At 40.5% G+C, this 22,067-nt stretch overlaps 1 protein-coding gene across 18 annotated transcripts in view; it reads right to left on the bottom strand.

Moving 5' to 3' along the window:
* Positions 1–2,114: 2,114 nt before the first annotated feature.
* Positions 2,115–22,067, bottom strand: part of NAV3 (neuron navigator 3) — an 840,967-nt gene continuing 821,014 nt past the window's right edge. For all 18 annotated transcript variants that reach the window (XM_053252192.1, XM_053252184.1, XM_053252193.1 and 15 more), the window contains 11 exons: positions 21,526–21,700; positions 18,642–18,739; positions 17,852–17,947; positions 16,235–16,403; positions 14,609–14,844; positions 12,885–13,039; positions 12,483–12,554; positions 11,474–11,670; positions 9,362–9,480; positions 7,880–8,077; positions 2,115–4,964 (listed from right to left, as the gene is read on the bottom strand). In XM_053252192.1, coding sequence (XP_053108167.1) covers positions 4,845–4,964; positions 7,880–8,077; positions 9,362–9,480; positions 11,474–11,670; positions 12,483–12,554; positions 12,885–13,039; positions 14,609–14,844; positions 16,235–16,403; positions 17,852–17,947; positions 18,642–18,739; positions 21,526–21,700 — 1,635 coding nt within the window. In that variant the 3' untranslated portion in view covers positions 2,115–4,844. The remainder of the gene's footprint in view (positions 4,965–7,879; positions 8,078–9,361; positions 9,481–11,473; positions 11,671–12,482; positions 12,555–12,884; positions 13,040–14,608; positions 14,845–16,234; positions 16,404–17,851; positions 17,948–18,641; positions 18,740–21,525; positions 21,701–22,067) is intronic.

Raw genomic sequence — 22,067 nt, 5'->3', positions numbered from 1 at the left:
GACTTCCTCAAGGCTGACCTCCTCCTGCTGGGCTATCCAGAGTTGGCCATGGAGGGTGAGTGATTCATGGTCACCCCCACCCCCATGCACTGCAACAGCACTGGCAATTTGCCCCACTTTGGCCAATCCCCAAACCAGCTGTGTCACAGCCTGCTCATTAGTGCTGTTGACACATGCAGAAACTCATGCACACCACCGCCATGGCCCATGATGAGATGGACTGGTGCCATGACCCATTTGTCAGGCTGTCAGCCAGGCCCAGCACCAATCTGAGACCATGGTGTTATCCAGACACAGGCAGGCGGCACTGTTGTGGGATATATGCTTGAGAAGAAGAAAAGAAATAAGAGTTCTTCTCATTGTAAGAGTCTAGAAGCTTTGCTTGTTTGTCAGACCGTTGGTCCATCCGTATTGTCTACACCAGGCCATGACGGCTCTGTCCTCCTGTCTCTCTATGGCAAGCAGGATGGAAGGAAGGTTTGATTTTATGGTATTCTCAGCACTGAGTATAATATGCTCTGCTTTTGCTGTCTTAACTATCTGGTTTTGCTGGAACTCAAATTGACAAAGGCAGAACTTGGGTGCCTTCCTTCCTTGAGTTGTGGTTTGTTTTGTTTGTGGGATAGTGTTGTGATGAGAAAGGGACAGTGGCAACTGTGTGTGCATGTGTAATATTTCTTGATGATTGCTGTGATGAGCTCCATGTCTGGCCTAGAGATTAACTTGTGCTCCGCTTGCTGCTCTCATCTGCTCTGCAATCTACACTGCAAGTTGTACTCAGTCAAAATGTGGCTGAAGTTTCTCTAGTTGAGTTTATGGCAATACCTGCTGCTAATGGTGCTGCTGTGGCAGCTGTTGTAGCATGGAGTCATAATTGTGTGTGTGAGAGCAACTTGTGCCAATAATATTACTGCAGCACAGGCATTGTGGCTGGCAGTGGATTCTGGGTCAGTGATTCTTTTTTGGCCACCTTGTGACTGCAGTTTGTTCCGGCCACAGGGGACAATGAGGAAACTCAAAACATCCCATTGCTCCCAGTGGGTAGCTCCTAAGGATACCAAAGTGGGTTGTGTGGTAGGGCATGGCAGGAACTACCTACCAGGATGGGAGTGGAGCCATGGGGTTTGGGGGAAGGGTTAAAATTTGTTTAATTGCCTGCTTGTTCCTTTTGGGGCGTGGGTTGGGTGGTAGGTAGCACCCATCATGCCTTACTACACAACACACTTTGGTGTCCTTAGGAGCTACACATGGGAAACAATGGGGTATTTTGAGTAACTGCACAGAGACCATGAAGAACTATTACCTGTCTTTCATCAAAAAGAAGACGGTTGCACTGAGCAGGGAGTTCTGCATTTTCCTTCATACAACAATTCTGCCCTCTCTCTACCAGACTATGAAGTGCTTTTAATACTTGAAAGCTCTATACAAATACAAAGTATTATTGCTCCTGGACCTGAATACTTTCCTCAGGAATCAACACGTATGTTAAAGTCCACTTATTGCAGAAATGGGAGTCCCCTGTGTGCCTCTAAACACGAAATCCATTGTCTGAGATTAAGAAGCCTCTCATATGCATATTACTCCTGCTGAGAATGCACAAGACATCGGGTTGAGCCAAGGAGTGCCAGGGGGAAAACATGGCAGGAAGATCTTCTTGGAAGGACATTTCAAGTTGGGATGAATCCTGAAGCCCTTAGTGTGGTACTTTACTTTCCAGACTGGATCTTGCAGGCTGGGAAAGAGCAGAGGCTTCTCCACGGTTCTCCAGTCGTATGCTAGAATCGGCTAGAAAGTGCCCAATATTTTTGCTGTTCTTTTATGACATCCACTTTTGATATCATCTGTGAAACACTGAGCTCAACATCAAATTCTTTCCTATGATTCTTTGATTATTTTGTCAAATAAATGTTTTAATTTAGGATAATATATCAATATTAGTTAATATTTGTCATGGAAACAGTTATTCTAGTTACTGCAGCAGTTTTTTCAGCAGAGGGATAACTAGAGTTGTCCTTGCAACCAACATTGGTTAGGCTCTTTTCAAGTCATATTATGCATAGCTGATGGTTGCACTATTTAATCAGTTTTCTGGATCACAGAGACAACAGAGCCCGTTGTCAATAAATAATTCCACTTTAATGGCAAAGTAATAATTTAGACAGATACAGTGTGCACACCTGCAAAAAATATATGCAAGCTGGTTTACAAGCTAGAAGAACAATAAATCAATAGAAAATACATCATCCAGTTTAAGTCTGATGACACCAAATACTTATTCTTAGGGCTTTACAAAGACTACAAAACTTTTCAGATGATTTATCTCACTGTTTCTGTCTATTTACATGATATGTTACATCAAAAATGTACAAAATATAAAATGTATACAGACAAATGTTTCACAAACAAATTTTAAAGTTGTAAACTAGGTGGACTCACTGAGATGTATTGCAGGGGAAGTTGTATTATGTCGTACGTACATACATACAGGTTTTGTATGCATGTATGTGTGTATGTCAAAAATGGCAGGAATTCATGGGTTTGCATGTTATTTCAGACCACATACATAATAAAGAGCAGCTGTTATTTTAGTAATTCTCCAGAGTGGCATGTCTTTTAACAATATTAGAAACTAATCTATCATTTGGTGCCTGACATTAGTCTGACTACATTCAGTATGCATAAAATCAAAGTTTTATTTATTTATTTTTAATTAGGGCAATAGCACCGTGCAGGGAACCTGTAAATTCAATGATAAAACCAGGAAAACTGCACTGATTTCTTTGTATTATAAAGTAGATGGCCACAAGAGTAAGTAGCACCAATTACATGTCCTGAAGCTATCTACTGGCTAGTTGGGTTCTCAAAGAATTTCATTGGCACACACCCTCTTGCATTGAACTGGACATGCTCCAAATGAGGAGTTTCAGGATTGTGACTCTGGGTGTACAGTGCACATCCACACAATGCTATAGCCCTTGGATTACTTGTGTTTGTTTGAACCAGCAAATCCAATTACTCTGATCAATTTTCATTCAGTCTGCCAAGGCAGACACACTTAACTCCCCCCCCCCCCCCGGCCTCCTAAGATGTATTGGCTTCATAATGTAAATGGTAACATGCCACTCTAGCACTGATAGCTCCTGCATAGTCATAACAATTCTAAATACAGGACAAACACACCAGGTTAAAAAAACAGATTGTACAGTTTGTGTTCTGGATTTGTTTGCAACGTACAGGTTATCTCAGTAAATGAAACATCTCTTTAACACCAACAGGATAAAATACAATTTCTTATTTTGTTGTTGTTGTTGCTGTTTGTTTGCTTTCATTTGTGCAAGGCTTTTTTGTTTGTTTGTTTTTGTTAATATTTACAATACCCTCCCAGTAGACTGTGCAAAACCAACCCCCCTCCCCTTTTACAGTATAAACTTTTCTCTCCTTCACAGTGGACATCACTGTGTCAGTGTTCTTTAATGCTGAATTTCTTCATGTACAACAATTGCAATCAAAACAACATGCTTCAAACTAGGAAAAAAAGAGAAGGGAAGGAAATAACGAAATATTTGTGCTCATGCTGCATCAAGTGCACCCAGCTCTGCTGGATAAGATTTCCAAACATATCTCTTTCCATAAGCTCTCTTTCATAAGACCAAATAGATCTGAGCCAACTGTCTTGGGATCCCCCCTCCCCCATCATAATTAATTGCGAGTGGCTTCTGGGTCACTTGTATTTTAGATGGTAAGTCATCTATTCACACAAGATAAAAATACTATATATATCTATCTATATCTCTATATCAATAGTTCGTTCTTCTAGCCACTTCATTAAAAAATGATATACAGACATGAGGCTACTGTGTTCACTGATGCTCTCTCATTAGTAAATGAAGAAAGAAAACAGTGTAAATAATCAATGGTTTAACAAATTAAACCAACTGTAAAACTGTTCTAGAAATTGGTTTTAAGGCAGTGAGACAGCACCATAGGAAATGTACTCTTTTTTTCCACTGAAAAGGCTGAAAAGAAACGAAGCCCTAAGAAAGCCTTGAGTCAGTGTCAGATAAGAATTGGTAAAAAATCCTTGTTAAGAGGTGGGCAGGTGTTAAAAAAAATACCCTTGTGGTTTAAAAACAACTTGTATATAAAACGGATGATTTGTACAAAAAGAACCAAAAAACCCCAACCACCAAAAAAACCACCCCAGAAACCTTGGTGGACCACATCACTGCACACATGGCAGTTCAGTGTCAAATTGGCACTTATCCAGCATATCACAGTAGCGTTTTCCTGGCAATTGCACAATACCATTTGTGCTTATTAAGTTTATTTTCATTTTTTCTCTGACTCATTTTGGAAGGGGCAGCAGTGTACAATTCAAACACTACTGGAGTCCTGTAATCAGTGCCATGGGGCACAACGGAGGTTAGAGGACCAAGAAGACCACTAATGCAGCACCTCAGAGTAAACTGAAATGTAAAATAAAAAGGTTTGCACTGTAAACTTTGAGACAGGAAGAAACAAAAATCAAAGAGTTTCCAGTTTGGCTAACATGTGCAATCGGCTTAGTTCCCTTTCCAGTTGATTGATGGAGTCTCACTCAGCTCCATTGATACTGAAATGTCTTGAAATTAAACTAATTCAAGCTTTCCATTTTGATTTGCTTTCCTGACTTTCCAGAGTTAAGTCGCCCATCTATATATGACACAGCACTCTCTCTCACTCTCGCTCTCTCTCGCTCTCTTGTTCTCTCTCTCTTGGGCCACCCTGACATGCTGCTTCAATATTGGCAGCTGTTTAAGTGGAAATAGGTTTTACCGGCATCTGCTAACCAGACCCATCCCCTTCTAGAGAGTTGATTCAAGTGAGGGGTCCAGAATATCATCATGGTGACTGGCAGTATCACTGTCACAGCTCTGTGCACTTGAGTAACTGGCTGCTTCTTTGAGCCTCATTAGCATATTCATCTGAGGAAGAAATAAGGAAATGCTTGCATCACTGCAGTAAGAGTCCATGCCACCTTGGCTTCATTTTCCTTCCTTCTTTCTTAATCAATTGTACAGATCAAGTCATGCAACAAGGAAAATGGATTATATGGTCCTAAAAGTCACAGTACAACCAATGAGGGCACAATGCTTTGAAAAATCAGAATTGAGTTGAGATAGCCCAAGGTAAACCTTTGAATTCCTCCTTGTGTTTTTAAAGGCTCAAAAGGCAGGGAAATGACTGAAGCCAGGGAAAGAATCCAAAGGGACAGCACTGGAAAAGTCTATAAAGAATGGGGAGCTCTCGATTTGAGCCAATTTAGCCCCACATCTCTTTTCCCAGTGCCAAGGTTTATCTCCAGTTTGTATGAGGTAAAAATAGACTGTGCTTTTGTAAGGAGAATGCATTGGAGAAGAAAAGGAAACGTGATCACTTTTGCATACACACTGGGGGATGAAGTGAAGTGGACTGGAGCCAGCTGCTGAATACAAGAGCACCATCTGCTGTCCAGGAGCTGACCTTGGCAAGAGAAAATAGCATACCACAGCTGCAAGGCTGTGTTCCAGTGGAGCCTTTAAGCACATTTTACTTAACGCCAAGAGCCCTAGGGAGTTCTGAGATGCTCAGTGCCTAAAATTACTGTAATTATTATTGGTATTTATAAAGCATCCCTCTTGCCACAGTGTTCAAGGAAATGATCCACAATGACAGCATTCTAAAACGATGCATTATTTCAGATGTGCAGAGAGAAGAAAGCTAGAGACTTTGTTTTACTTGTGCCAGCACTTTCTCCATACATAGGCAGGCCTGATTAGATCAAAGTAGCATTGGTGCTGCCCTATCTGCAGTCCATGGAAGGCCAGTTGCACATCCTCAAGTTGAATAATGTTGTTAGCTTGTGCGTGTGTGTGTATGTGCACGCACTAGCAAAAGGACTGTGAAATTTCATGGATGAGACAGGAGGCTTTGGATTGGTTCATTATTTTGAATCAATAATGTCCACTTAGTCCACTTGCCTTCTTGGCCTCCTGGTGCCCCAGGATTCTTAACCTCTTCCCAGATACAGCATTTGTCTTGCATGGACAGCAAGAGGGGCATCAAGGAGTGTTTTGGCACAGGGTTGGAGCTTATTAGCATGCTCCATGCTGTAATCCTGTATAGTGTACACACTTCTATAATGCCTGAAATATGATGGAATGTTGAACAAGTGGAATGGGATTTTCAGAAGTGGATCTTAAATGGATAGATGATATCTCAGTGAAAACTTAACTTGCTTCATATTTTGACTGTTTATATGACCAAAAATGCAAGCCCGAGGAGGGCTAAAACTGAAGGGAACGTCATGTAAAACTGAGAGGTATTTATTACATTATTTTTAATGTATGGTCAGATTGTGTCTTATTTTAAGCAGCTACGTTGCAAGGAGGTTTTAAATGTTACGAAGCAGCTAAATTAGTTAAATGTAAATAAATGTAAGCTTTTTTAGACCCCTGAGGGCCTAACCTAGCGAGATAAGAGAAAGCGAGAGGAGAAGCCTTTTAATTCTACCTCCTGCTACAGTCTGATCCCATCCCCCTACAATTGTTATTTTGCCAAGGGAAACCATTACTTCTGATACCTGTGGAAACTGTTTTTTCTTGACAAATAGCAGCTGCCTGAGAAGAAAGGAGAGCTGGATCAAAACTGTGACTGGGATAGACTTCAAGCCTGCTTCTCCTCCTGTGGTCCTGATCCATAGGTTGCTCAAGCTGGCTGCTATTTAATTTTTTTTTTTAAGCATGCACTTGCAAAGTATGTTTAAAGTAGCATGTTTACTAACATGTCAGTTAGTAAACAACATCTAACATTATCTTGGGTATGCAAAGTAGATGGAATTGACCACACAGTGCAACCACACAGTAACCCAAGAACACAATACACCAGGATTTAATTGCAACCTACTTGCACTGTTTATGCCAGTCCAGATATTGTAAGAAATCTTACAATCTTACAAAATTTGCTGTAGTATAACAGCAAATCAGAAGCAATGTTGGAAAAGAACTTCTGTGTTCATATTCCTACTTGGCCACAGAGCTCACAGGGTGACTTTGGGCCAACCACTCTCTCTCAGCCTAGGGTTTTTGTAGGGATATGTGGGGAGAAAAAGAGCCATGCATTCTCCTCAGCTGTTTGGAGGAGCACTGGAAAGGAATAATAACTGGATAGGAATAATATAAATACATGCTGCACTGCCATGTCTGGCTATTATTTATCAGGTAGCCAGAAATGTAACCAGCCACCTAATGGCGCAGTGCGAAATGATTTTACTAGCAAGCCAGAGGTTGCCAGTTCGTTTCCCTGCTGGTATGTTTCCCAGACTATGGGAAACACCTATAATGGGCAGCAGCGATATAAGATATATGCTGAAAGGCATCATCTCATACTGTGTGGGAGATGGCAATGGTAAACCCCTCCTGTATTCTACCAAAGACAACCCCAGGGCTCTGTGGTCACCAGGAGTCAACACTGACCTGATGACACACTTTATCTTAGCCAGAAATGGAAGGATCTTAAACAAAGGGACCTAAAGCAACTAAAGAAACAATTAGCTTCCCAATTTTTCAAAACATACAAGGGGGCAGAAAGTCCACTTTACAAGTTTGTAGAAGGCCCAGAGAAATGATACTTTGGCACTGTATGTCACACACAGTCTAGAAATAGGAAGGATGGTGTGATACTGTGGAGAGAGGAAGAAGAGCACCCCCACTGGAGACTCAAGGGGCCAAGAAGGGAAGTGTGGTAAATTACACATATTGATTCAAACTAACCAATTTTTTTGCTATCAAACATACTACCTGGTCATCAGGAAATATGTACAATAAAGCATATGAAGAAGAATAAAAAGCTTCCATCTTACCAAGGGATCTCCTTCTGACTCTGTCTGTGGAATGTGCTTCGAGGTCGTCCCTTCTTTGGCAGATGCATAACCTTCATAACCAACATCTTCAGGTCTCAACTGAAGTAATGAAGACCAGTCATGTTGTAGGGAGCTCCATGGGCAGGTATCTGCTATCCACTTTGAGGGATCCTCCCAAGGTGCTCGTTTACCATACATCTAAATATCCAACCCCAAAATAAAGAACAAGTTCTGCATATCACTGTTTATTATACCAGAAAGATAAAAGAGACATTTCTTAATAGCAGATGGAACCTTCGGGACTGAGAAATGCAGCATTACCTTTGCCTCCACTCTGTCAGCACCTCTATTAACTGTAAGACTGCATTCTATGTAACCCTGTACTTCTATGTACAGTGGATGTGGAAGCAATTGCAGTCTCATAAATACATCTCTGCTGAGTCAGTCGGAAAGACCATCTGGTCCTGGATCCTGTTTTGAATAGTGGCCAGCCACACATCCCTGAGGAAACCAAAAGCAGAGCAGGAAGACAGCAGCCTTCCTCCACTGTAAGTCCCTGGCAACTGGTGTTCTGCAGTACACTCTCTCGGAACGTGAGGATAATGGCTAATGGCTACTGACAGAACTATCCTTCATAGGTTTGCTTAATTCTGTTCAAAAGACATGAGCCAACACCACATATTATGGCAGCAACTTCCATAAATGAATTATGTGATGCATAAACAAGTACTTCTTTTTCTTTAACCTGAGTCTACTGCCCAATCATTTCATTGGGTGACCCAACGTTCTAGCACTAGGGTGGGGGGGATATCTCTGTCCATTTCCTCCATACTAGCCGTGATTTTTTGTCATGTCCTCACTTAGTCATCTTTTTACTAAACTTAAAAGTCCCAAATGCTTTAGTTTTTCCTCATAGGAAAATAGTTCCAACCTCTTGCTCATTTTTAATGGCTGCCTTGCTCTTTTCTGCACTGTTACCAACTCTAGGATCTCCTTTTTGAGATGGGACAACTATGATGCAGGAGCTGCCATGTCCAGGATCCCATAAACTTGATGTTGAGCCTAAGAATGAAGTACCTGAACACAGCAAAAATCCAAACAGTTTGGTAATGGCTTGCCCTTTCTGTCTCTTATACACAAACTATTCAGACCATAAAACATTAAGACAAATAAATAATTCTCTCCCTCTCCCTCACCCCCTGTCTTTAAGCAGTCAGCACAATGAGTAATTAAAATATAGAAGGAATTATGATGATTTTCAGTAAAAGCATAAAAATCCGCACAAAACATTAAATGAAAAAAACTTATATTACAACATCTCAATCCTGGAAATTTTAAATTGCTTTTTGAAAATGCAAAATTATCCTTTGGGAAATGCTAACAGTTAGCATATGCTCTTTGGAATTGTGGCACCCCCTATAAATAACAATGAAACCTACTGACATTTGTCTCAAGGGACTCGGCAACTGTCTGGTGCCCTACCTGAAGTCCTTCTCTCACAGCTTCCATAATATATGGTACTAAGGAATAATTCCAGAGGTCTGTGAACCACACTCTAGAAGCATCAACATCCATAGGGCAGGGCAGAAAAAGGCGAGGACCTGAGAGAGGAACATTTTTGAAAAAAGCAGAAACAATGGGCCATGGGGTTGTGGGGGGGCAGGGGGAATAAACACAACAATCAATTTATAGTATGCATTACACATTCATATTTAAAAACATCAATTAAAATGGGGGAAATAGTATAAAATATATAGACCATAGTGGTATTTTTTCTGCATTTAGCTCATTGCTGGTACTAGGCATGTGCCCGAAACGTTTCCGAGGCCATTATTATTGTTATTGTTATTATTAATCCGATTTCTATACTGCCCTTCCAAAACTGGCTCAGGGCGGTTTACACAGAGAAACAACAAACAAATAAGATGGAACCCTGTCCCCAAAGGGCTCACATTCTAAAAAAACACCCACAAGATAAACACCAGCAACAGTCACTGGAAGTACTGTGCTGGGGGTGGATAGGATTATAAAGGCCTCCGAAATGTTTCGGCGCCGGCATGGGTAGTACTTTAAGGGCGGAGGAGGGTGTACTCACACCTCCTGCCACATTTCCCCCACCGGCGCTCTGTTATCTTTAAGCCACTCGGGGCGGCAGCGTTCCTTCCTGCCGCCCCATTTCCCCCATAAGTAGCGAGTGCACATGCGCCCGTCATATGCATGCACAGCAGACAGCCGTGCGCAAGGGGTGCACGCATGCTCGCTACTTCCAGCCACTTCTGGCTGATGGGGAAAATGGGGCAGCAGGGAGGAAGGCTGCCACCCCGAGGGGCTTAAAGATAACAGAGCGCCGGCGGGGGAAATGCAGCGGGAGGGGTGAGTACACCCTCCTCCGCCCTTAAAGTACTACCCCCGCCGGCACCAAAGTTATTCATGCACATCCCTAGCTGGTACATAAGATGACAATACATATTGCATTGATAACGTCCAGCATTTTCTTGAATGTAATATAGCAATATGGAGTGCTTTTATGAAAATATCCTTCATAGGTTCCAGTTGGCCTTTGTTTACATTTGTGGAAATAATGCAAAATACACTTCATCTAAAAAAACAAGGCATGCTATACCTTAACCGATATACTGAATATTATCCAATTTATCTATACTGCAGCAGCTGCCAACTACTGTGTGATGGCTGCCAAAGTATTTTGGGCCCATTTGAGAATGTTTAGAGATAATCTGCATTTTTTCCTCTTTTTCATTCCCTTTTTAAAAAAATGTTAAATTGCATCATCCAACCTCTTGCAATCTTATTCTTGGCTTCTGATTTCCCTGCTTCTCTTAATGCCATCGGCCAATCTACTATGATGCCATCAAAGGCCTGTGTCTGCAGCAGGTCAAGGGTCCTCTGGTTGCCATTGGCTTAGTTGAATTAACATCACAGAGGGCCAAGCAGCTTTGGGTTAGGCAGCTGAGTGCTAAGGGAAACTTGAGAGGCCACAGAATTTCAGTTTTAAGAACCATGAGAAATGTTGTTTGAATAAAAGTGTTGCTTGCAGGCCATGGACTTCTGAGAAATCTTATTGGTGAATACTGGCTGAGTAGTTCTGAAGACTTCAGTTGTACTCTGGAAGTACAGACTAAAGCAATCACATATGGTGTTCATCCATGTCCCCTCTTCCCTGGTGACCAGCCTAGGCAATGTAGCCCACGGTCTCAGAAATGTTGGAGAGGAAGGGGATTCGGACCCCACCCTTTGCCTCCATTTGATCACACTGGTTCCTTCAATCCACAGTGTATATAAGCAACAGGGAGAATTACCAAAGAAGGAAGAATGACAAAACTAATATTTTGCAATGGTGGAGGATAAATGAATGGCTTTGTATCTTATTTAGTTTTAGCAGGAACATTATATTGATGCAACTTCATCAAGTTCAACTTACTTTTCCCCAATGTTTTCATTATGGGCACAAAAGGTCAGTAACCAATTATTTTTCACATCAGCTGAGCAGACTTGCACTAAGCCCATAAGCATTGATAAGCCTCAAGGTTTAGTTCTGACCCTTAATTTGCATTATTAATTGAAGACAGAACTCACCAATGGTTACATCAGAAGAACTGTGTGTTTCTAAGAAGCTGTTGAGATGATGCCATGTCTTAGGAATCCAGTCAATAATTTTGATGAGGTCATTATTGCGGACATTTCTCTCTATTTCTGTCTCAATCAGTTTCCTCCTCAAATACCTGGATAAAAACCCTTTTACAGGCTCTGTGTGGTTAGCACACAGCACCCACCTACACAGGGAAAGAATCAATACAATAACTGATCCAAAATACAAAAACTCTGGGCCATCTAGTAAAGATGATAGGCAGTAGATTTAAAACAAACAGAATTGATTATTTATGTACTGATTGCCTATGGCAATTATTTCCACAGATTGATGTGAAATCCACTAGCATAACTGGCTAAAGGTTAGATAATTACATGGAAGATGTGGCTTGTAGTCTTCTATAAGACCTAACAGCATCATCTGTGTTCAGAGACAATATATCTCTGACTACCAGATGCTAGGGATTAATAGCAGGAGATGGGTATTGACAACATGCTCTGCTTGAGAACTTGCCTGTGGCATTTGCTTGGCCACTGTCAGTAGGCAGGCAGCTGAGCTAGATGGACTGGATTTGCACAGGAAGATAATTTGTATGTTTCTGCCTCAAAACACATAGATACTCTTCAGTTTTAGACCCTGAGGTTAGCGATAAAAGTAAATTCTCTTAAATCTAATACAGCATTTCTTTTGTTTTTGTCAGATCCTGCCACAAATACCATAAATGTGGCCTTTTAGCCACAGCATCTTAAGCTAGTGGAAACCACACAGTGAACAACCATCTGGGCCACTTGGTGCCTGATGAATAAAGTGGAAAGGTATTTTGGTTTATTTTAATAAGGAGAATATATTATGCTTAGGTCCACAAAACCTATACATCTGATATATGTATCTACATAGGAAACTGCACACTCACTGCTGCTGCTATGTGTGTGTGCGCACGTGCATGTGTATCAAAAGTTTAAAATATGTATTTTAAACACAAAAAATAATGTTTACCTGAAGTTTTGATGCAGTTCTAGGTTAGGTGAAGATGAAACTCCCTGGTTCATAGTTCCAATAATATAGGGGCTAAAGGATAAATGGATAAAGTTTTTCATATATTTATTCACAACATTTTTATCCCGCTTTTCAGTTTTTAAAAACATTTCAAGACAGCTTCCAAGATAGACATTAAAATATGCTTTAAAAGAAATATATGAATATTGTCTTGCATTTCCAACCCTCAACTTCATTTTAAAATGTAATCACGTTCTTCAGTTCCTTTGAAGTGTCTCAAAATGAAACACACTAAATGGGTAATAATGGGATTATGTAAAAATGCATCTCACAAACTGCCATTATTAAACCAGTGACTTAGTTCTTCAGACTATTTCAAAACAGAGTAAAGATCAAACCTACCATTTGTTATATTTACAGTTAAGGAAACCATTGAAGATGTCACTCAAGGAACCAACATGATGGAGGTTGTCAAGAACTATGACTATAGGAAGGTCAGCACTACTGTTATCAGCACTGCATTGTTCAGCCAAATTAGCAAGGTACTGTTGCACATCCTTAAAGAAAATAAAAGCAGATGCTGTAAAACTGAAGTAGTTCTATTTACAGCCTCACAATTGTACACCTTCCATTACAATTATTGTTAAAACCAAGTCGACCGTTCTAACTTGAAATGTTTTATCTGATCGTCTTCTCTGTATGCGGCTTGAATTCATATAGTAGAATCACAGGAATAGAAAGAAGCAGAAGACCACAGGAATCTAACCCTCTGAATCAGAAGCAGCAGCTTTATAATGTATGCCCGAGACTGGCCAAATAAGGCCCATAGGCTATAAATGGTCCACCAGGGTTTTGCTTTACTTCCTGAAACACAGGACAAGGGGGAAAGCTGTGGTAGGGTAGATCAGCTATTATGATAATTGATGCTGTTGTTACTGCTAGTGATGTTGTTCTTTCTATTAACATAACCTACTTTTTGACTATTCAGGCCACCAAGTGGCTTATGTCAATATTAGGGGTGTGTGCCCCCCAAAGAGACCCCTGGCTTAGCTTGAATTCAAGTGGGTTTGGGGGTTCTGAACTTTTAAAAAAATTAACACTCATCGCTGGGTCTGTTGGCCTCTGGGGGTGGCTGAGGGAGGGGGTCTCTCTGCCCTCCCCTGCTGGCCTCCCCCTGGTCTTCCAAGGGCTGTCTCGGCCCATTTTCAGGCCATTTTAGCCCTTTTTCTGGTGGTGGGGGCTATTTTGGAGGATGCCACACATGATGGGCCCTGATCTGGCCACACAAATGGCCAGGGAGCATACGAAGCAGCCTCCAAAATGGCCACCACCGGAGAAGGGGCCAGAATGGCTTGAAAATAGGCCAGAACGGTCCTTGGAAGACTGGGGGGATGCTGTCCCATGGCCGCCAGATCCGGTGGTGAGTGTTTACATTTTTTAAAAAACTTTAGAACCCTCGAATCAGCCCTAAGCTGTCCTGGGGGGCGTTCAGTTTGAGGTTGAGCCGGACTAGTTCAATGGCAAACCAGCTTGACCTCGAGCCAGTTCGCACATCCCTAGTCAATATAAAGCAACAAAAACAACTTATCAACATATTTTTTTCTAGAAGTGCAAAAACCAGCAGGAGATAATAAGGGTGTGCACAAGACTGGCCTCACCCCTGGGGGGTGCATTTTGGAAGCCACTGTTCATGCCCAATGGGCCTCTGAGTGGCCAGGACAATATCTTTTCTCAAACTCAAGCCATTCCAATCTCAAGTAAACAAATTCTGAACCTAAATTCTTACGACTAAATCCTATTGGTTATGCTTGTTACAAATACTGTCAACTTTCTAGCTAAGATGAAGGAATTCTACACAGCTATTATTTTACTAAGAAGACTAAGAGTGTTCCATTTCATTTTGACCTCCCTGGGGAAAGCAAGCCATTGTGATTTAACGATTTATTTGTAAATGTCTATGTATAGTAAGTTTCAGCTAGTCAAACTTACAAGTAGCTTTATTGTATTAATCTAATTTTTTTTTTAAGGAGGATATCAGAAATTATAGACCTGAGTGGTCTGGCACGAAATAGCTACAGTTTCTTAGCCTTAATGATGTCCATGCATCTTAGCTTCTTACATCTTACCTTGCTTGATTTGTGATCGACATTAAAGGTAGCAATGGCATCTTCTGTTTTTTTCCTGCCAGATTTTGTTATCACATATTCAGCAAGTTTGTTTGCTAAATAGGTCTTCCCAGTGCCACTAGGTCCTGACAGGATAATTCTGTGATGCTCCATCAGTAAATTAAAGTACCGTTGACTAATTGGCTTAGGAATTAATGTATCAAACACAAAGCTGTCCAAACTGTTTTCTTCTACTCCTGGAAACAAGGAAGGCGGGGGAGAGAAGAAAGACGTTTCTTAGTTTCATCAATAAAAATATATATCATGTTTCAGAGTAGAGGCTTTTATTGTTGTTATTTTTTAAGATGGCTTAAATTGCTAGCAGGTAAATGCCCTTAATGCAAACCTTTCCTCCAGGTTCTGAAAATCACTGGAAGTGCACGGACCTTTCCTCGGGGCCGGAAAAAAAATACACAGTGCCTTAGCCACTGACTAGATGAGTGGGAGCAATGTAATCAAAGCAAATGTGAAGCGAAAACTCACTGAGGCAGTGATGTATAAATGAAACGTTTGAGGCATTTAAAATAAAAAAGGTCAAAGTGACAGCAGCAAGGGTTAGCAGGAGAGAGTTATCACACCAAATGACACAGAGTCTTTGAAGACTCTCAAAATAGAAAGCCCCGTTGGTTGTATGAAATATTTAAAGTGCCTGTTTGGAAGTAGTTGATTTAAAATTTGAATCCCTTGTATCTGTATTAAAATTGTCTTTTACTCTAGTTTTAGATACCAAAGAAAGCAAGCCACATCAAAATAGGAAGCTCTGGTGACCAAGTGGGTAGAGCTCATAACTTATTCTTGAAGTCTGAAGGAATCTAAACCACCTCATTATGACTGCATCCTTTCCATCCATTAGTAGATGGATATCCTGCCATCAGTACAGTCATCCCTTGCGAACCGCGAGGGTTCCATTCCAGGAAAACCTTGCAGTTGGCGAATTTGTGGTAGATGAGCATTGAAATCAGTGACAAACAGGGGGTTAAGGGAATTTCAGTAGTGAAAGGACCACAAAATACAGTTAAAAATAGAAAAAAAAAACCCACCCCAAATTACCAGAAGTGAGTAAGAGGAGTGAAGGGGACCCCCCAATCCCCCAAAATGACCCTGATCCCCAAAATGACTTCCCCAACCCCCCCAAAATCATGACCCCCCCAACTGAAAAAAAATCTCACCAAACCACAGATACTCAGGCTGCGGTTGGTGAGAGCGGACACAACTTCCTAGTCATGGATACTCAAACCCGCGATTGGGAAACCCACAGTTGGCGAGAATGACTATACATCTTTTTCTATGTGGCTCCATTATGTCATCATATATACTATGTGATCCCTGATTGGCTGGGTTCATGTATGACTGAACATATGAAATATGTGACTTAACTATATGACTTCAGATGGCTTTATACATACTTTGAAACTGAAGTGTATATTTTTATATTTATATCATAAGGGTATATTTATTAGCATAAGGAAGATACTACCCAAAAGCTGAGTTAAGAATGTTTGAAAGATTAGGGAATTCTACTATGCTGAAAAGAAGATGCAGGGAAAAATTATATTAAAGATATACAGAAAAGAGGAAGAAAATTACCTTTAAGGTTCACAGTGATGATGTTATTATCTCCAACCAGATATCCACAAGGCAGCAATTCAGGCACTTCTTGGCAATGAGATCTAATGACATCACCTATACAGTAGCTAGCTATACAGTCGGAGCCTAAACCAAGGTTAGTTGCTGGATCCAACCGGAACACATATTCCTAAAACAAACAAAAAAGAGACAACCATAAGCATTAAAAGTGTCACAAGTAGAGAAGAGTGAGCCTCACTCTAGGATGAATGAATGAACAAATTATTTCTTTTTTAAAAAACCGGGTGGCATTCCTCTGAGAAAACAGGGATGGGGAAGAAAAAGACCACCAAATATGGGGGCCTCCACAGGGGGGTGATTTTTTTTGTCATCGCTCTCATTCTTCCCAAGGGTAGCTCTTCAGTGGAGTACAGAGATTCCTCACTTAATTTTAATTGGATTTTGATCTGAGCTGGAGAACAAATCTCCCCTTTTTAATGCTTTTCTCTCCTTTGAAACAGGGACTACAGAGCCTCTGAAGCTTATTTCCAGACCTCAGTCCAGCAAACTTTGGTGACATCTCTAGACAGAAATTAATGCATCCCCTTGTCTAAATGTCATTCTCATGAGCCCATCATTTACACATAAGGAATAAATACCATGCCTTAAGTGTAAATGACAAAAAGCAGGTTTGTGACACCAACATTTTAGAGACGTCCCACTTGGCCTCATGCAATTTTAAGTCAGTTTCTGACATTTACCATAACATAAAATTTATGCAATACAAAGCAATTTAAATAACACGAAGAAAAGAGAAGATTAAATAGGAGACTTAGAGTCAAACTAAACAGAGGGTGGGGACATTTATGAACAGTTTAAAGCCTCTTAGAAATCCTTTCCCCAAGCCACCCACCCCATTTCAGTGATCTTTGGCTCAGAGACAGAAGAGGCAATGCATCCCTGTTGCCTTGGCAACCTGGTTTTGCCATCCTATACTAGAAGAAAGGAACTGCTGCAGCCCAAGATAGGAGAAAGGGGTTTTTTTCCTGCAAGGATGTGCATTTGGATTCTGGATTCACTTCCAAATTCATATGTTGTCACTCTGCATTTTCTTGCTCTCTGTAGAATGTGTGCACATGTCAATGCTCATTCTGGCATGCTTAGAGCTAGATTAGGGCTTCAGAGCAATGTAGTTTAGTTTGCCCTCACTAACATTACTAAAGAGTTATTACAAATCTAATTCCCTGTTTGGCTTTAAGATTCCATCACATTCGTTATAAAATCCCTGCCTAGCTGAGATTATGTAGTGAAGAAAAAAAGAAGCCTCCCTGTTAGATTTTAAAAATTGCACCAACCAGCAGCAGATCCTTTGAAATATTGCATGAAGAAAGTGGATGGTATGAGACTGGGGATACTTTTTGCACCTTTTAAAAGCATACCAAGAAGAGGAGAGAAGGAGCTTGTGCCTTGAAAACTGGCTCATTAAGAAAGCCTTCCTCTACCTGCACTTGATCTATTTGTTCAGAGAAAGCTATGGGTACAAGAAAGCTATAACAGCAAACAGTAAACAGATATTACCAAATCTAGCCTACGCTCATGCCCCTGAGTTGATTCTGTGAGCTGCACTGGATGGCTTACCTTGAAGAGGCGTCTGATCACACCATCTAACACATCCCATTTTGTTTTACCACTGACCCCGATGGATCCTATCAAATATGCCTGCATTTTTTGGTCCTGAAAAGAGAAAGTTACATAATTCAAAGATAACAAGGCCTTACTTTGTCTGACTTACTGAATCTTTTTTCCAAAGAAGAAAATATTTGAAATATTTCTTTCAGATATGCCAGAGATATCTTAAAAGAATGATGAAAACATGGTATTAATTAGGACACTTTGTCATACATCAGTGCATGCAGATATTTCTGGAAATTATACAGCATAGCACAGACATCTAAGCACTGTAAGCATTCTCTTATACTGACACAAATATGAGGTCAACCTTTTCTTTAATCTAAGGCAGAATCTAACATCTAAGATGGCAATTTTCTGTGACTTTACAAATCTGTGTGGGCATATACGAAGTAGCCTACAATGGTTCCCTTGCTGATTTCTTGATTCAGAAATACCTCTAAGGATAGGTAGAGAATATCTAACATTTCATATCAGCAGCAGACTTTGACATATTGGCTAGGGATTTGAGCTTCCTACTGGGAGGAATTCCATAAATGGGGAAGCAGAGCAATCTGCTGTTTATAATCAATTAGTGGCATTGCCACAATGACATACAAGATGAGAAAAATAAAAGAGGACTGCATTCAGTGTTCCCTGTTGAACTCTTAACCGAATGTAGTACAGTCTTTGTAACGTATATGGCAACATAAAAATAATTATAAAGATGAACACAGCAATAAACCTGAAGTCATAGTACCTTGGATCGACCATAGCCCTTGTTTATTGTGACTATAATTTTAACATTCTGGCCTTCTTTATGGAGAGTACCATCTGTAACATCTTCCAGTAAAATATCTAGCAAGCAAAAAAACAAACAAATACAAATGCCCTTTACAAGAAGATATCTACTTGATTTTACTTGTAAATATAAACTCAACTTCCGTGTCAAATGCAATGGCAAAAGTTACTCTTAAAATGGCCCACAGTATATTTCTTTTCATTTTCTCTGCTGATGAAAGCAATGCATGATGATCTCTTGTAGGAGTCAATTATTCTGTTCCTCAGTCAGATTACAACTTAGTCAAAATTGTGTGTATGTGTATATCTAAGAAATAAGGCTGTGCAAAACGTTTCAATGTCGAAATGTTTCGGCTCAAAACGGGATGTTCTGAGTGTTTCGAGTTCACAAACTCACTTCAAGTCTAAATGTTTTGATGTTTCAAGCGCCATTTGGGAGGCCTGTTTTCCCCTTGCTGATTGGTTTTCTGGCATTGGCTTCTGATCATATGGGGATTTTGGTTATATGGGGAAAGGTTAAAGGTCTCTTAAAAATCACCTTCTTGCCCATTTATTTTGTGGATAGGGTGGTAGGTAGCAACTATTATGCCCTATCACCCACCCCACTTTGGTGTCTCTAGGAGCTGCCCATGGGGGAACAATGAGGTATTTCAAGTTACCTGATTGTTCCCTATGGACGAAACACTTTAAACATTTTGAGTTTTGTTTCATTGAAACAACTGGGTTGATCACCGTTTCGACATAATGTTTCAGCTGTCTGCATTTTGTTTCGAGCTTGGGAAAAAAATGAAAAATCAATTTCATGCACATTCCTACTAAGAAGCTTTTTTATATTGAGAAAAAAATTCACCCCCAGTATAACCAACCATACTTTACTTCCTTTCAGAGTCAAAGGAAATCACTTCGGTGCTAGACAAAGGTGATCTAACATTCCTTGGCTTTGTTATGGGTTTATTTAGAATGGGAAAGATAAATAATTCCACAAAAGGGGGTAGAGTTTTGGTAGCTTTTCAGGGATACTCATATAGAGGTAAGGGAAATGGCAGCGCTGGATGTAGTTCAGTTTACACAATCCCCATGATGCAAGAAATAATGGAATGTGGCTAGTAGGGGTGTGTGGGTTGCTCTAGGCCTCATAAATGTAGCCTTGATAAATGATACACTCCAATTGAGCATATAACAGCAATATTAATAATAAAGTGCCACACAAGAAGGAATAGGGAGGGGACTCAGAAGAACAGTCAGCCTCCATATGTCTTAAAGGCTTTAAAAGGGACTGATGACTTAAGTGCAATAAGAAAGACAGTGAATGTGGTTGTGTAATGATGGTGGTTGTAGGTGGAGAAACGAGAAGCTGATGGGAAGAGATAAGGGTACCAAAATGGGTTCTGGCCCCATTGCCCAATTACTTCCAATAGTTTGGCAAGGATGACTTAACTGACAGGAACTGATATTCCTCAGTTTGGCCAGCGACACAGATAAGAATGTCTAACACTTTGTAGCCAAAGGAACTGAAGCAGATGTCCAGGCTTCCTTTCATAAAAAGAGTTAGGGCTATAAATCAGTTAAGCTAAGCCGGCTACCCATTGGTTTGAGGGCAGAAAACTGGTCTCTAAAATTTCATTCATCACAAGTATCTGGTTGTCTATGCTTTTTACATCTAATACAAAGCTCCTTAAAAGTATTTGGGTTTGTAATGTCTCCCTATCCAAAATCTGGGAGTACAAAACAAGGTGGGTGAATGCTCCATACAGTGCACTGAATCCAGTGGCTCCTTGTAAGTGTGGGAGCTCCTGTGTACATGCGGCTTCGAATATGAATCAGGGGGACAGGGAGTCAAAATGTGCTCTCAGAGAAGTTCTGGGGCTTCTTGCTGTGCCTTACAAGCACATTAAACCCTAAAACATGACAGAAAGCACAGAGAAACCAAAAGCAGGACAAATAAATAGCAGCATGTCTCTGTTATATGTATTTGTGGATCAAACTTCCAAACTCAGTTAGAAATATTAGAGATTCAAAATCAAATGTAAATACAAACTCTAAGCCCAGTATATGGCCCTATGTATTCTCCTACATGCCTACTAAGGCATTATATACCCATGTAATGTAGGGATGTGCACAAACTGGTTCGGAGGGTCGGCGTTCAGATCGGTTTGGAGATGGGGGGGGTTACCTTTAAGGAGCAGGGAAACTGCCCTTACTCCACCCCACCCGCATTTCCCCCACTGGCGCTGTCTCCAAAAATGCTGGCATCATGCATGCGCACTAGCCACTTCAGGTACAACACTGACCAGGGCTGCAAGGATGTGTGCAGCAGCCCCAAGCCAGCATTTTTGGAGTCAGCGCTGGATGGTGTGTGTGTGGGGGTGGGGGAGAAGGGCATCCTCCCTGCTCCTTAAATGTAAACACACACACACACACACCCGCCTCCTGGGAGTGCACAGACCCATTTGTGCACATCCTTAATGTAATGTAACATTGTGCTACAGACATATTAAAACCCCCACTGAGCAGCAAGCATACACACTAGTTAATTTTGACTATGCACTGTTGAAATCAATGAGACAAGGTAGACATGACTCAGTTTGGATGCTGTCCACTGAATATTAGTATTCAAATATTCACAAATGGAGGTGGTGTTTCAGTATTTTTCTTGGTTTGTCTCTCTGTGATTTGATAAGGCAAAGCCCTTTTTTGAATTAAAATAAAAATCTAATTACCAACATTTGAGGTCTCATTTTATATAGCAAATAGCTTTCAGTAACTATCAGTGAACAAGTACAAATATGTATACACATGAAAATTATACAAAAATTTTTTAAAAATAAAACCCTTGCAATTACCTGATGTAACTGAATCAGTGATGTTCAAGTTATTCAAAGAGAGGCCTAAAGACTGCCGGGAAGAGGAGGAAGATGCACTGCTAGAAGACTCTGAACATGGTCTGCCTGGCTTGCTAGTATTCCCAGTCTCTGCTTTCAAGCGATCATTCTCAGCTTTCAATATTTCAATTTCATTCTAGCACATATAAGAAATAAGTATCTATAAGTGGGGTGATGTGGGAATTTAATATCTTTGGGTATAACATATTGCTTCATAGTATTGTTAGCTAGAGTCAAGAAGATTTCATATCCAGAAGAGACTTTAGGAAGTAGTAAAAAAAATCTTTTTTTTGCATAAGAAAAAATGCAGTGCTCTTCACTAAGATGCTGGCTGCAGTTTTAGGTCATTACAACTTTGAAATGTATTATAAAATTGCTGATGCACTGTAAACTTTTACCTCTCTGAATCCATAGCAAATAACTAGGTACAAATAGTAGAGATGTGTAAATCGATTTGAGTTGAATCAATTTGAGCTCAAATTCAGGAGATTCAAGTGGTTCAA

Source organism: Hemicordylus capensis, chromosome 5, assembly GCF_027244095.1.
Source record: "Hemicordylus capensis ecotype Gifberg chromosome 5, rHemCap1.1.pri, whole genome shotgun sequence".
Lineage (NCBI taxonomy): Eukaryota > Metazoa > Chordata > Lepidosauria > Squamata > Cordylidae > Hemicordylus > Hemicordylus capensis.
Note: the sequence above shows the minus strand (reverse complement) of the source record. Positions and strands in the feature narration are given on the sequence as shown.